The following is a 12,829-nucleotide window of genomic DNA, read 5'->3' on the forward strand; positions in this document are numbered from 1 at the left end:
TCGCCCCCTAGTGGGCCTGCCAGGTGGATCCCGATTGGGGCACATGCGAGAGTCTGTTTCTCTGCCTTCCCTCCTCTCGCTAAAAAAATAATTTTTTTTTCTTTTAAGTAAACAAACAAGCAAACAACCAGAGATCACTATCAGTTGCTGAAGATCAGCTGTGGAGCCGCCTAGAACTTACAGAACAATAGTCAGTACATTCACTATATTATGTCATTATGGGAAGTGGTGGATTCAAGGGGTCTGAGGACAGGATGTCAGAACCATCACCTGGTTTAAAAGCAGCACTTTTAACAAAGCATCTATAATGATCTTCAATAACATAAGAAAAAAGTCAACCTGGGAGAAAAAGGCCAACCAAAAAGAAAGGAGTATTTTCTTTAAACAAGATAAATTTTTCACAATGGTCAGAGGCTCTACCACAGACTTACTCGTCTTGTAACAATAGGATCCAGGTCTCTAGGGTCACGATGGCTGAGGGTCATCAGATCTGCATTGAGGGTTCTAATGCGTTGTAAGCGAAGGCGGATATACCGAGCAGAAGTAAATTCCAACAACTTGGGGGAAAGATCGTCAGCGCTTGGTCTGCCGTTGATTAGTGATGTGTGAATCTAGACATCAAAATAAATAAATGTCAGTTATAAGCATGCAAATACAGTGTGTCCGTAAAGTCATGGTGCACTTTTGACCGGTCACAGGAAAGCAACAAAAGACAATAGGAATGTGAAATCTGCACCAAATAAAAGGAAAACTCTCCCCGTTTCATACCTATTCAGTGCAGTTCAATGTGGGCTCACGCACAGATTTTTTAGGGCTCCTTAGGTAGCTATCCCGTATAGCCTCTACAGACTCGTCACTGACTGATGGCCTACCAGAACGGGGTTTCTCCACCAAACTGCCAGTTTCCCTCAACTGCTTATCCCACCCACCGAGTAATGTTATTCCTATGTGGTGGTGCTTTATTATAAATGCGCCGATATTCACGTTGCACTTTGGTCATGGATTCGAATTTAGCGAGCCACAGAACACACTGAACTTCCCTCTGTACCGCCCACATCTCAACTGGCATGGCCGTGGGCTGGCTGCTCCACTGTATACACGGTGTTACGTCATCATCTGCACACGCGCACATGCTGCGACATCATCCTACAGAAACTGGGAGGGTTTTCCTTTTATTTGGTACAGATTTCACATTTCTATCATCTTTCGTTGCTTTCCTGTGACCGGTCAAAAGTGCACCATGACTTTACGGACACACTGTATATAGCCCTAGTTTTTTAATTTCAGGACAAAAATCTTTACAGATACTATCTAAAATCAAAACAAACAACTAGGTTTTTGCAGAAACCTAGCATTTGTTAACTATTTGTGAATGTCATGAACACACTACATCTTCACTTAATTTGAAGTTATCCATTCCAGCGTCTCAGTAACTGCTGGAAATATTATAACAGGAGCACTCCTCCCAGTGTGGTGAGGGTACTTTAACATGTATCAGTAGAAGATGACTTCTCTGAACCAAATTCTAGATGCCATGCCTAGGCCTGGGAGACTGAGAAAAAGTGCCAGAAAGTTTTGTACTACCTACTCTCTTAAAGAATCTCTGCTCTGAAACAGTGCAGGGCCTGTGCAGGGTCCCTGCTGTGTAGAGCACTCAGCGGGGGTTCTGTCATACATCTCATCAAGCCAGGTGCTGGGGAAGGGTGGCTTGCTTCGGATTACTCTCCGACTTTACGGAAGTTTGTACAGTCTGGCACGCTGCGCCCTGAGCTGGAACACCTCACAAGCTATTGCCAAACCTCAACACCACCAAAGAGAAGGAGAACTTTATGGAGAAAATTAGAAATTATAACATTTAGAGGCACTTTAGTTCCCTCTTTAGTATTTCAACGAATGTTCTTGTCCTGGTAATACAGCAAAGATGCTTTGAGAGGACTCTGGTGGAGTTATTAAATCACAGCAGAGTGGAGACTCTGAGAAATCTCCTTGAAGGAAGGAAATCAATGAGGTGAAAAGTGTCAGTTTTGAAATTAATCATCAGTCGACAGCCAGTCAATGATCCGTTAACTACAGCTGGATGGTTACACTAAAGGTTTTTGTAATCTGTTCTGAGAGATTTATGTCCAGTGTTTCATGTTAGGTCTTGTGATGGTCATCTTAGCATTTGAGGTGGGGGTGGGGGTATGGGGGAGTCTTGATGTAAAACAGGTGTCACTGAAGTAGGCACAGTACCTCTCCATGCTCAAGTGGCACCAGCCTGGAATAATAGGAGGTGCAGATCACTTCATCGTCAGCCCTGTAGGTGGGCGGCCCCCGCCTTGGGGTAATATTGTATCGAGTCAAACACTCCGTGTCGCTAACTGCATAATACTGCCAGGGACTGAACTTGCTGCCGTCCAGAGAACGCTCCAAAATCCAGTTTCCAGGCCGAGGGGCATTAGCAGCTTTGATGATGACATAGGCAACTTGAAAGACCTGAAACAAAGACACTGAAAACTCTCAGTCAGGAATCAGTGGCAAATGCTCAGAACCCAAAACTTCTCTCGAGAGAACGGTTCTATGATCATGCCCGTGTCTCTGATGCCGTTGAGAATGGCTGCTTGTCAGTAAGTGTTTATCAGAAATACGACTTGTGAATGCTGTCCCGGCGGCATCTGCTTCAAAGTTAACTCAAAAACCACTCACAAATAAATCTGCACTATTATTAATAGTGTTAGAATTAACATTAGTGCTTGTTTTCTCGTTTCCAATATTTTTCTCCATCTGAATTCTGAGTGATAATAGTTGCATTATATCGATATTAAACTAATAGCGGTGTTAAATATATTGTTTATAGTCATTTGGAGATAACGCATTTGAAAGTGTAGAAAAAAAGTCAGTCCACTACACATGTGTCTATTAGAATGGCTAACATTCAAAAACACCACCACACCACATGCTGGCGAGGATGTGGGCAACAGGAATTCTCATTCATTGCTGGTGGAAACGCAAAATGGTGCAGCTGCTTTGGAAGACCGTTTGGTACTTTCTTGCAAAGCTAAACATACTCTTCCTACATACAACCCAGAAGTTGTACTCTTTGGTATTTACCCAAATGAATTGAAAATTTTCAAAGGTGATACATCCAAACAATAAAATATTAGTCAGATGTAAAAAAAAAAAAAAAAAAAAAAGCTGTCATACAACAAAAGGACATCAAGAGAACTTTCAATGCACATGGCTAAGTGAAAGAAGCCAATCTGAAAAGGTTATATACTGTGTATAGAACAATATGACATTCTGGAATAGGTAAACCTATAGAGAATAAAAAGGTCAGTGGTGGCCAATGGTTTGTGGGGAGGGAAAAGGACCAGGGAGAGCACAGGAGATTTTTAGGGCAGTACAACAGTCTGCTATTATAATGTGGATGGGTATCACTATATAGGTGCCTAAACTCACAGAAAGTAGAACACAAAGAGTGAATCCTCATGTACATTCGGCACTTGGTTAATCATGGTATAATAACATAGGCTCATCTATTGAAACCAATGTTCCACATTAATACAAGATGCAAATAATGGGAGAAACAGATGCAGCAGAAATGAGGGGGAACGTAGGAATCCTGTATTTTATTTACACTCATTTTTCAGTAAACCTAAAAGTGTTCCAAAATAGTAAGGCCTATTAATTAAAAAAAAAATTTAAATGTTAGAGTAGAAGAGAAGCAAACAGGGAAAGGAATGTAGATAACAACTATCAGTATAAAGAAACTAGCCAGACAGATCTTGTATCGGGAGGGACCCTTACAGATGGGAAGCTCATAATTCAGCATGGAGAAGGAATCTTCTCTCCCACAAGCAGCCTCTGTTGGAGCACTCGCTGTGTGAGGAAATACACTTACTCTTAAGAGAGTTCCTTTCTTTTCTGAAACCTTCCTGTTATGGGATCTCTCCCTGCATTGATTCAGGGTGTCCCATGCATTCTATGTTCTGGAGCTGCAGAAAAGATGTTGATTCCACTTCCATGCAACTGTCCTTCAAACAGTTCAATATAACTATCACATATCACCTTCAGAATCCAAAGTTTTTAGCATAAACATTCTGATTTCCTGAAAATATTCATCATTTAATAAGCCCTCATCGCTTAGACACCATGCTCTGAACACAATCTTATTTTATTTATTTATTTATTTATTTTTACAAGGACAGAGAGAGAGTCAGAGAGAGGGATAGACAGGGACAGACAGACAGGAACGGAGAGAGATGAGAAGCATCAATCATCAGTTTTTCGTTGTGAGATCTTAGTTGTTCATTGATTGCTTTCTCATATGTACCTTGACCATGGGCTTTCAGCAGACCAAGTAACCCCTTACTTGAGCCAGCGACCTTGGGTCCAAGCTGGTGAGCTTTTGCTCAAACCAGATAAGCCCGCACTAAAGCTGGCAACCTTGGGGTCTCAAACCTGGGTCCTCTGTATCCCAATCCGATGCTCTATCCACTGTGCCACCACCTGGTCAGGCCACAATCTTATTTTAAAATGTGGTTCTCATGAACTGAACATAAAACTCCAAATAGTTTTTGAATTGGGAAGAACATGGTGAAAACATTATGTCCTTTGTTTTAGTAAATCAGCCTTAACAAAGATTCATTTTTGTGGCAGTAAACAGATTTGTAACTAAAGTAAGTGTTGCAAGAAACAACAAACAAATAACTTCTTCCCTGCAAACCTCTATTTCTTCCAGATTTCCTCCAACCCAAATTGACAGAGATTATTTTTTTAAACCAAAATCAAGTTCTTATTTTTTTTTTTTTTTTTTATAATTTTATTTTTTTAATGGGGTGACATCAATAAATCAGGATACATATATTCAAAGATAACAAGTCCAGGTTATCTTGTCGTTCAATTATGTTGCATACCCACCACCCAAAGTCAGATTGTCCTCTGTCACCTTCTATCTTGTTTTCTTTGTGCCCCTCCCACCCCCTATCCCTCTCCCATTCCCCCCTCCCCCCCGTAACCACCACACTCTTATCAATGTCTCTTAGTTTCACTATTATGTCACACCTACGTATGGAATAATACAGTTCCTGTTTTTTTCTGATTTACTTATTTCGCTTCGTATCATGTTATCAAGATCCCACCATTTTGCTGTAAATGTTCCGATGTCATCATTTCTTATGGCTGAGTAGTATTCCATAGTGTATATGTGCCACATCTTCTTTATCCAGTCATCTATTGATGGGCTTTTTGGTTGTTTCCATGTCCTGGCCACTGTGAACAATGCTGCAATAAACATGGGGCTGCATGTGTCTTTACGTATCAATGTTTCTGAGTTTTGGGGATATATACCCAGTAGAGGGATTGCTGGGTCATAAGGTAGTTCTATTTTCAGTTTTTTGAGGAACCACCATACTTTCTTCCATAATGGTTGTACTACTTTACATTCCCACCAACAGTGTATGAGGGTTCCTTTTTCTCCACAGCCTCTCCAACATTTGCTATTACCTGACTTGCTAATAACAGCTAATCGAACAGGTGTGAGGTGGTATCTCATTGCCGTTTTGATTTGCATTTCTCTAATAGCTAAAGAAGATGAGCATCTTTTCATATATCTGTTGGCCATTTGTATTTCTTCCTGGGAGAAGTGTCTATTCATATCCTCTTCCCATTTTTTTATTGGATTGTTTGTTTGTTTGTTGTTTTTTATGAGTTCTTTGTATATTTTGGATATTAGGCCCTTATCTGAGCTGTTGTTTGAAAATATCATTTCCCATTTAGTTGGCTTTCTGTTTATTTTGTTATCAGTTTCCCTTGCTGAGCAAAAACTTCTTAGTCTGATGTAGTCCCATTCATTAATTTTTGCCTTCACTTCTCTTGCCATTGGAGTCAAATTCATAAAATGCTCTTTAAAACCCAGGTCCATGAGTTGAGTACCTATGTCTTCTTCTATGTACTTAATTGTTTCAGGTCTTATGTTTAGATCTTTGATCCATTTTGAGTTAATTTTTGTACAGGGGGAGAGACTGTAGTCCAGTTTCATTCTTTTGCATGTGGCTTTCCAGTTTTCCCAGCACCATTTATTGAAGAGGCTTTCTTTTCTCCATTGTGTGTTGTTGGCCCCTTTATCAAAAATTATTTGACTATATATATGTGGTTTTATTTCTGGACTTTCTATTCTGTTCCATTGGTCTGAGTGTCTATTTTTCTGCCAATACCATGCTGTTTTGATTGTCGTGGCCCTATAATAGAGTTTGAAGTCAGGTATTGTTATGCCCCCAGCTTCATTCTTTTTCTTTAGGATTGCTTTGGCTATTCGGGGGTTTTTATAGTTCCATATAAATCTGATGATTTTTTGCTCTATTTCTTTAAAAAATGTCATTGGAATTTTGATGGGAATTGCATTAAATTTGTATATTGCTTTGGGTAATATAGCCATCTTGATTATATTTATTCTTCCTAGCCAAGAACAAGGTATATTCTTCCATCTCATTATATCTTTTTCGATTTCCCTTAACAATGGTTTATAGTTTTCATTATATAAGTCCTTTACATTCTTTGTTATGTTTATTCCTAAGTATTTTATTTTTTTTGTTGCAATCGTGAAGGGGATTATTCTTTTGAGTTCCTTCTCAGTTGTTTCATTGTTGGCATATAGAAAGGCTATTGACTTCTGTATGTTAATTTTGTATCCTGCGACCTTACTGTATTGGCTTATTGTTTCTAGTAGTCTTTTTGTGGATTCTTTGGGGTTTTCGATGTATAGGATCATATCATCTGCAAAAAGTGATACCTTTACTTCTTCTTTTCCGATATGGATGCCTTTTATTTCTTTGTCTTGTCTGATTGCTCTGGCTAGAACCTCTAGTACCACATTAAATAAGAGTGGAGAGAGTGGACAACCCTGTCTTGTTCCTGATTTAAGGGGGAAAGCCTTCAGTTTAGTGCCATTTAATATGATGTTAGCTGATGGTTTATCATATATGGCCTTTATCATGTTGAGATATTTTCCTTCTATACCCATTTTGTTGAGAGTCTTAAACATAAAATTGTGTTGTATTTTATCGAAAGCCTTTTCTGCGTCTATTGATAAGATCATGTGGTTTTTGTTCTTTGTTTTGTTGATATGGTGTATTACATTAACCGTTTTACGTATGTTGAACCATCCTTGAGATTCTGGGATGAATCCCACTTGATCATGATGTATTATTTTTTTAATATGTTGTTGTATTCGATTTGCTAGTATTTTGTTTAGTATTTTAGCATCTGTATTCATTAGAGATATTGGTCTGTAGTTTTCTTTTTTTGTGCCATCCTTGCCTGGTTTTGGTATGAGGGTTATGTTGGCCTCATAAAATGTGTTTGGAAGTATTGCTTCTTCTTCAATTTTTTGGAAGACTTTGAGTAGAATAGGAACCAAGTCTTCTTTGAATGTTTGATAAAATTCGCTGGTATAGCCGTCAGGGCCTGGACTTTTATTTTTGGGGAGGTTTTTAATGGTTTTTTCTATTTCTTCTCTGCTGATAGGTCTGTTTAGGCTTTCTGCTTCTTCTTGACTCAGTCTAGGAAGGTTGTATTTTTCTAGGAATTTATCCATTTCTTCTAGGTTGTTGAATTTAGTGGCATAAAGTTTTTCATAGTATTCTACAATAATTCTTTGTATATCTACGGTGTCCGTGGTGATTTCTCCTCTTTCATTTTGGATTTTGTTTATATGAGTTCTTTCTCTTTTTTCCTTGGTAAGTCTTGCCAAGGGTTTGTCAATTTTGTTGATCTTTTCAAAGAACCAGCTCCTTGTTCTATTAATTTTTTCTATAGTTTTTCTGTTCTCTAATTCATTTATTTCTGCTCTGATTTTTATTATCTCCTTTCTTCGGCTGGTTTTGGGTTGTCTTTGTTCTTCTTTTTCTAGTTCCTTAAGGTGGGAAGTTAAGTGGTTCACTTGGGCTCTCTCTTGTTTGTTCATATATGCCTGAAGCGATATGAACTTCCCTCTTATCACTGCTTTTGCTGCATCCCATAGATTCTGATATGTCGTATTGTCATTTTCATTAGTCTGTATATATCTTTTGATCTCTGCACTTATTTCTTCTTTGACCCATTCATTTTTTAAAAGTATGTTTTTTAGTTTCCACATTTTTGTGGGATTTTTTTCCTCTTTTTTGCAGTTGAATTCTAGTTTCAAGGCTTTATGATCAGAAAATATGCTTGGTACAACTTCAATTTTTCTGAATTTGCTGATATTGTTTTTGTGGCCCAACATATGGTCAATTCTTGAGAATGATCCATGTACACTGGAGAAAAATGTATACTCAGTCACTTTGGGATGAAATGTCCTGTAGATGTCTATCATATCCAGGTGCTCTAGTGTTTTGTTTAAGGCCACTATGTCTTTGTTGATTCTCTGTTTGGATGACCGATCTAGAGCCGTCAGCGGTGTATTGAGGTCTCCAAGTATGATTGTATTTTTGTCAGTTTTTGTTTTAAGATCAATAAGTAGCTGTCTTATATATTTTGGTGCTCCTTGGTTTGGTGCATATATATTAAGAATTGTTATGTCTTCTTGATTCAGTGTCCCCTTAGCCATTATGAAATGGCCATTTTTGTCTCTAAGTACTTTTCCTGTCTTGTAGTCAGCATTATCCGATATGAGTATTGCTACACCTGCTTTTTTTTGGATGTTATTTGCTTGGAGTATTGTTTTCCAGCCTTTCACTTTGAATTTGTTTTTATCCTTGTTACTTAGATGAGTTTCCTGTAGGCAGCATACAGTTGGATTTTCTTTTTTAATCCATTCTGCTACTCTGTGCCTTTTTATTGATGAGTTTAATCCATTTACATTTAGTGTAATTATTGATACTTGTGAGTTCCCTATTGCCATTTTATATCTTGCTTTCTGTTAGTTTTGTGTCTTGTTTGATCCTTCTCTTTCGTTTTTCTATCTTTTGTTTTTATTTGGTTGTATTCCATACATCTTTCCTCTGTTGCTATCTTTTTTATCTCATGTGCTTCTGTGGTGGTTTTTTCAATGGTGGTTACCTTTGAGTAATGAAAAGGGTCCCTACCCTGTTCATTGTAGCGAACTATTTTGTGAGTACTTTTGCACTCCATCGTCCTTTGCTACTGTTAATCTCCGTCTTCTCCCCCTCTTTCTTTTTGTTGTTGTCACAGTTTAAATTTGGTTTTATTGTGTTCTTCTTGGAGCTTTTACTTGTGGCTCTGTTTTTTTTTTGTTCTTTGTATCTGATTGGAGAACCCCCTTTAGTAATTCCTGGAGTGGGGGTTTTCTGATGATAAATTCTCTCATCTTTTCTGTATCTGTGAATGTTTTTATTTCTCCTTCGTATTTGAAGGATAGCTTTGATGGGTATAGTATTCGTGGCTGAAAGTTCCTCTCTTTCAGGACTTTAAATATTGGGGTCCACTCTCTTCTAGCTTGTAGAGTTTCTGCTGAGAAATCTGATGATAATCTAATGGGCCTTCCTTTATATGTTGTATTCTTCTTTTCCCTGGCTGCCTTGAGAATTTTTTCTTTGCTGTTGGTTTGTGTCAATTTCATTATGATATGCCTTGGAGTAGGTTTGTTGGGGTTAAGAAAACTTGGAGTTCTGTTTGCTTCTTGAACTTGAGGCTTTAGTTCTTTCCACAGGCTTGGGAAGTTCTCATCAATTATTTGTTTAAGTATGTTCTCCATTCCATTTTCTCTCTCTTCTCCCTCTGATATACCTATTATTCTTATGTTATTCTTTTTGATGGAGTCAGATAATTCTTGTAGGGCTATCTCATGTTTTTTAATTTTTGAGTCTCTTTCTTCTTCTCTCTGTTGTGCCTCAAGTTGCTTGTCTTCTATTTCACTAATCCTCTCTTCTATCTGACCTGTTCTATTAGCTAAGCTTGTTACTTCGTTTTTCAGCTCGTGAATTGAGTTTTTCATCTCTGTTTGATTTGTTTTTATAGTTTCAATTTCCTTGGACATATATTCTTTGTGTTCATGGAGTTGTTTTCTGATTTCCCTATATTGCCTTTCTGTGTTTTCTTGTATATCTCGGAGGATTTTTAGGATTTCTATCTTGAATTCTCTGTCATTTAGCTCCAAGGTTTCCAATATATTAAATTTTTTCTCCATAGATTTTTCCTCATCTAGCTGTGTTACCTCTCTTTCTTTTGTATCCATGATATTCGATTTTCTCTTCCTTAATGGCATCTGAGGGTGGTTTTGTTGATAGTATTAATGAGATTTAATAAAGAATAAAAAGTTAAAAAAAATAAAAAAAATAACAAATCAAAAAGAGTTGTTTTTTTAAAAAAAAATTAATAATGAAATAAATAAAAATAAAATAAAATAAAAATTTTTAAAAAAGGAAATTATTCCCCCCCTCTTTTTTTCCTCTCCTCTCCTCTCCCCTCTTTCTTGAGAAAATCTTGTGGTGGACTGTGAGTTATAACAAACAATGTCTGTGATGGAGGGCCTGAATTGGGGAAAAGTAATAAAGGGGCAAAAAAGAGAGAAAGAAAAAAAAAAAAGGGAAAAAAAAATAAAAGAAAAAAGAAAAAAAAAAGAGCGTATGGACCCACAAAAAGCAAATAAGGAAAAAATTTGGGTCAAGAATAAAATGATTTGCTTTTAGGTGTTGGTTGTCTAAGAGTTATGATGAGAGGAATAAGAGGAAAATGGAAAAATGGGGGGACAAATTAAAAACTTACTATTGTATTTAGTGGAACAAGAACTAGATAATATGGAGAGCCAGGGATGGGAGCACTGCTAGTGAGTTAAAAAGGTGAAGTAAAAACCCCCCAAAATGCCACAAACATAGGTTTGAGTCCCAGATAAGATAATTTGTTTGTTATTGAGGTTTGAATGAGAGGAGATGTAAAGGAGAAAGGAAGAAACTAATATAGAGGGAGAAAAGAAAGAGAGAGAGAGAAAAAAAGAGGGAACCACTAAAAGAAGAAAAAAGAAAGGAGAGAGAGAGAGAGAGTTAAGGGTTTTGGAGTGCAACCCTCATAGAGAGAAAGGAAGAGAAGAGAAATGATAATGGGAGATGTAACACTTATGGGTAGTGTAGTTCAGGGAGAGGAGAGAGTAAGACCAGTAGAGAGTTAATCAGCCAAATTGGAGGAGGAAAAAAAAGTCTCAAGAATGAAGATAAGAGAAACAAACGAACAAATATAATAAAATGGGATAGGTTATAAAGTCTGCAGATTATTCTTGATTTTGAGAGGTTATCTTCTTGCTTTTTCTTTTCTCTCCCTCTTCCTGGTCGGTGACTCTGTACCCCGGGTTCTGCCCCTTTGGCACGCTCAGGTAGAGGTTTGCAGTTGATAAGTCTCTATGGCAATGTCATGTATTGTGCTTTATTCTCGTTGGGAGTCGAGGCTCATTAGCATTTATAGGCTCCGACAGTGAGAGAGTCCGTGTTCCTGGAGCCTTTCTCCTAGTCTTTCTTTCCTCAATTAGTAGCCTGATAGTCCAGGTATGGGGTTGCTGCTGCCTCTGCCTGGATAGTAAGAGGCTCAAATTGCTGGCAACTCCCCACTCTATTTCCACTCAGCACAGGGCTCTGGGTAAGGCTCAGTCAGTCAGAGCTGCTAGCATAATCAGGCGGGCTTTCCGCCCACTCGAAGACCTCTGGCTCTGCCACTCTATCCGGTAACACAAGCGGGCGCCCACTTCCGGGGCGCTTGGAGGAAACTCTCACTCACTGTCTGCAACCAGGATATCCGGCCAGCAGTCTCACGCTCTGAGTGAAACCCCCAACCGCAGGGAAAAGTTGCAGCGTTGGAATTGAGTCTCGCTCCGTCCCCGTGTGCGGCTTTTGCAAGGCGCTGGGGCGGCCCGAGATTCCGCTTTGGCCCACACAAAGGCCCCTGACTCTGCCCCTCTCTGCGATAACACGGGCGCGCACTGCCGAGGCACTCGGAGGAATCGCTCACTCCTTATCTGCGCGCGCAAACCAGGATATGAGGCCGGCCGTGGTTCCCTCTGAGTGAAACAGCCTCCAGCACGGAAAATCTCCACCGTTGGGATTAGTTCTCACTCCCTCCCGTGTGTGGCTTTCCCAGGGCGCTGGGGCTGCCCAGAGACTCTGCCCTCAGCCCACAGAAAGGCCTCTGACCCTGCCTCTCCGTGGGGCAACACGGGCACCCACTTCCGCGGCTTAGGAAGAAATCTCTCTTCCACTAACTGCGCACCGACCAGGAGACCGGGTAAAATGGCCGTTCCGCTTGTCTTTCTTTGTTTGGGTTTGGCGCGAGTGTTAGCTTGTATTGCCCGGGTTGCCACAGGATCAGATTTTCCTCGGCTTGGATCTCTGAGCCACAGCCTGGTTCGGCCGTTTTTGCTGCGGGGGCCTGGATCTATTCACCCCCTTTGCCCGCCTCAGTTTCTATATTCACAGTTACCAGAGAAAGCCGCCCTGTTTAGGTTAGTGAGGAAGGCGGAGCATTTCTTACTCCCTATTTCCTTCGGGGTTTGGTTATATATTTAGCCAATTTTTCACTCAATCATACCTTTGGGTGTATTGCGAAGAATCTGGAAGCTCCAAGTATAGGTTTTTCTGTTTCTGGTTGAAGATCTTGTTGAGTTTTGGGGGAGATTTATCGGTATCGCTTCCTACTCCGCCATTACTCTGACGTCATCTCAAGTTCTTATTTTTAAAATACACATGTGACATACACATGTATATGTGTATTAACATATATGTGTTTATATGTCTACCTATGTGTATGTGCATGTGTGGGAAGGAAGCTGTTATCTGCTTCTCTGTGTCTCACTGCCTCTGGCCTCTTCATTTTTGTTTCTAGTTCCCTCCATCTTAGTCCTTATCAGTTCTAGAATCACAGGGGCTCCTTG

The 12,829-nt window shown here is 39.4% G+C and overlaps 1 protein-coding gene across 1 annotated transcript in view; it reads right to left on the bottom strand.

Annotated features, from left to right (window-relative positions):
• Window positions 1-12,829, bottom strand: part of LAMA1 (laminin subunit alpha 1) — a 222,495-nt gene that overhangs the window by 128,854 nt on the left and 80,812 nt on the right. The window contains exons 4-5 of the mRNA XM_066247114.1: window positions 2,233-2,475; window positions 432-611 (exon numbers count right to left, since the gene is read on the bottom strand). Coding sequence (XP_066103211.1) covers window positions 432-611; window positions 2,233-2,475 — 423 coding nt within the window. The remainder of the gene's footprint in view (window positions 1-431; window positions 612-2,232; window positions 2,476-12,829) is intronic.

Source organism: Saccopteryx bilineata, chromosome 11, assembly GCF_036850765.1.
Source record: "Saccopteryx bilineata isolate mSacBil1 chromosome 11, mSacBil1_pri_phased_curated, whole genome shotgun sequence".
NCBI lineage: Eukaryota > Metazoa > Chordata > Mammalia > Chiroptera > Emballonuridae > Saccopteryx > Saccopteryx bilineata.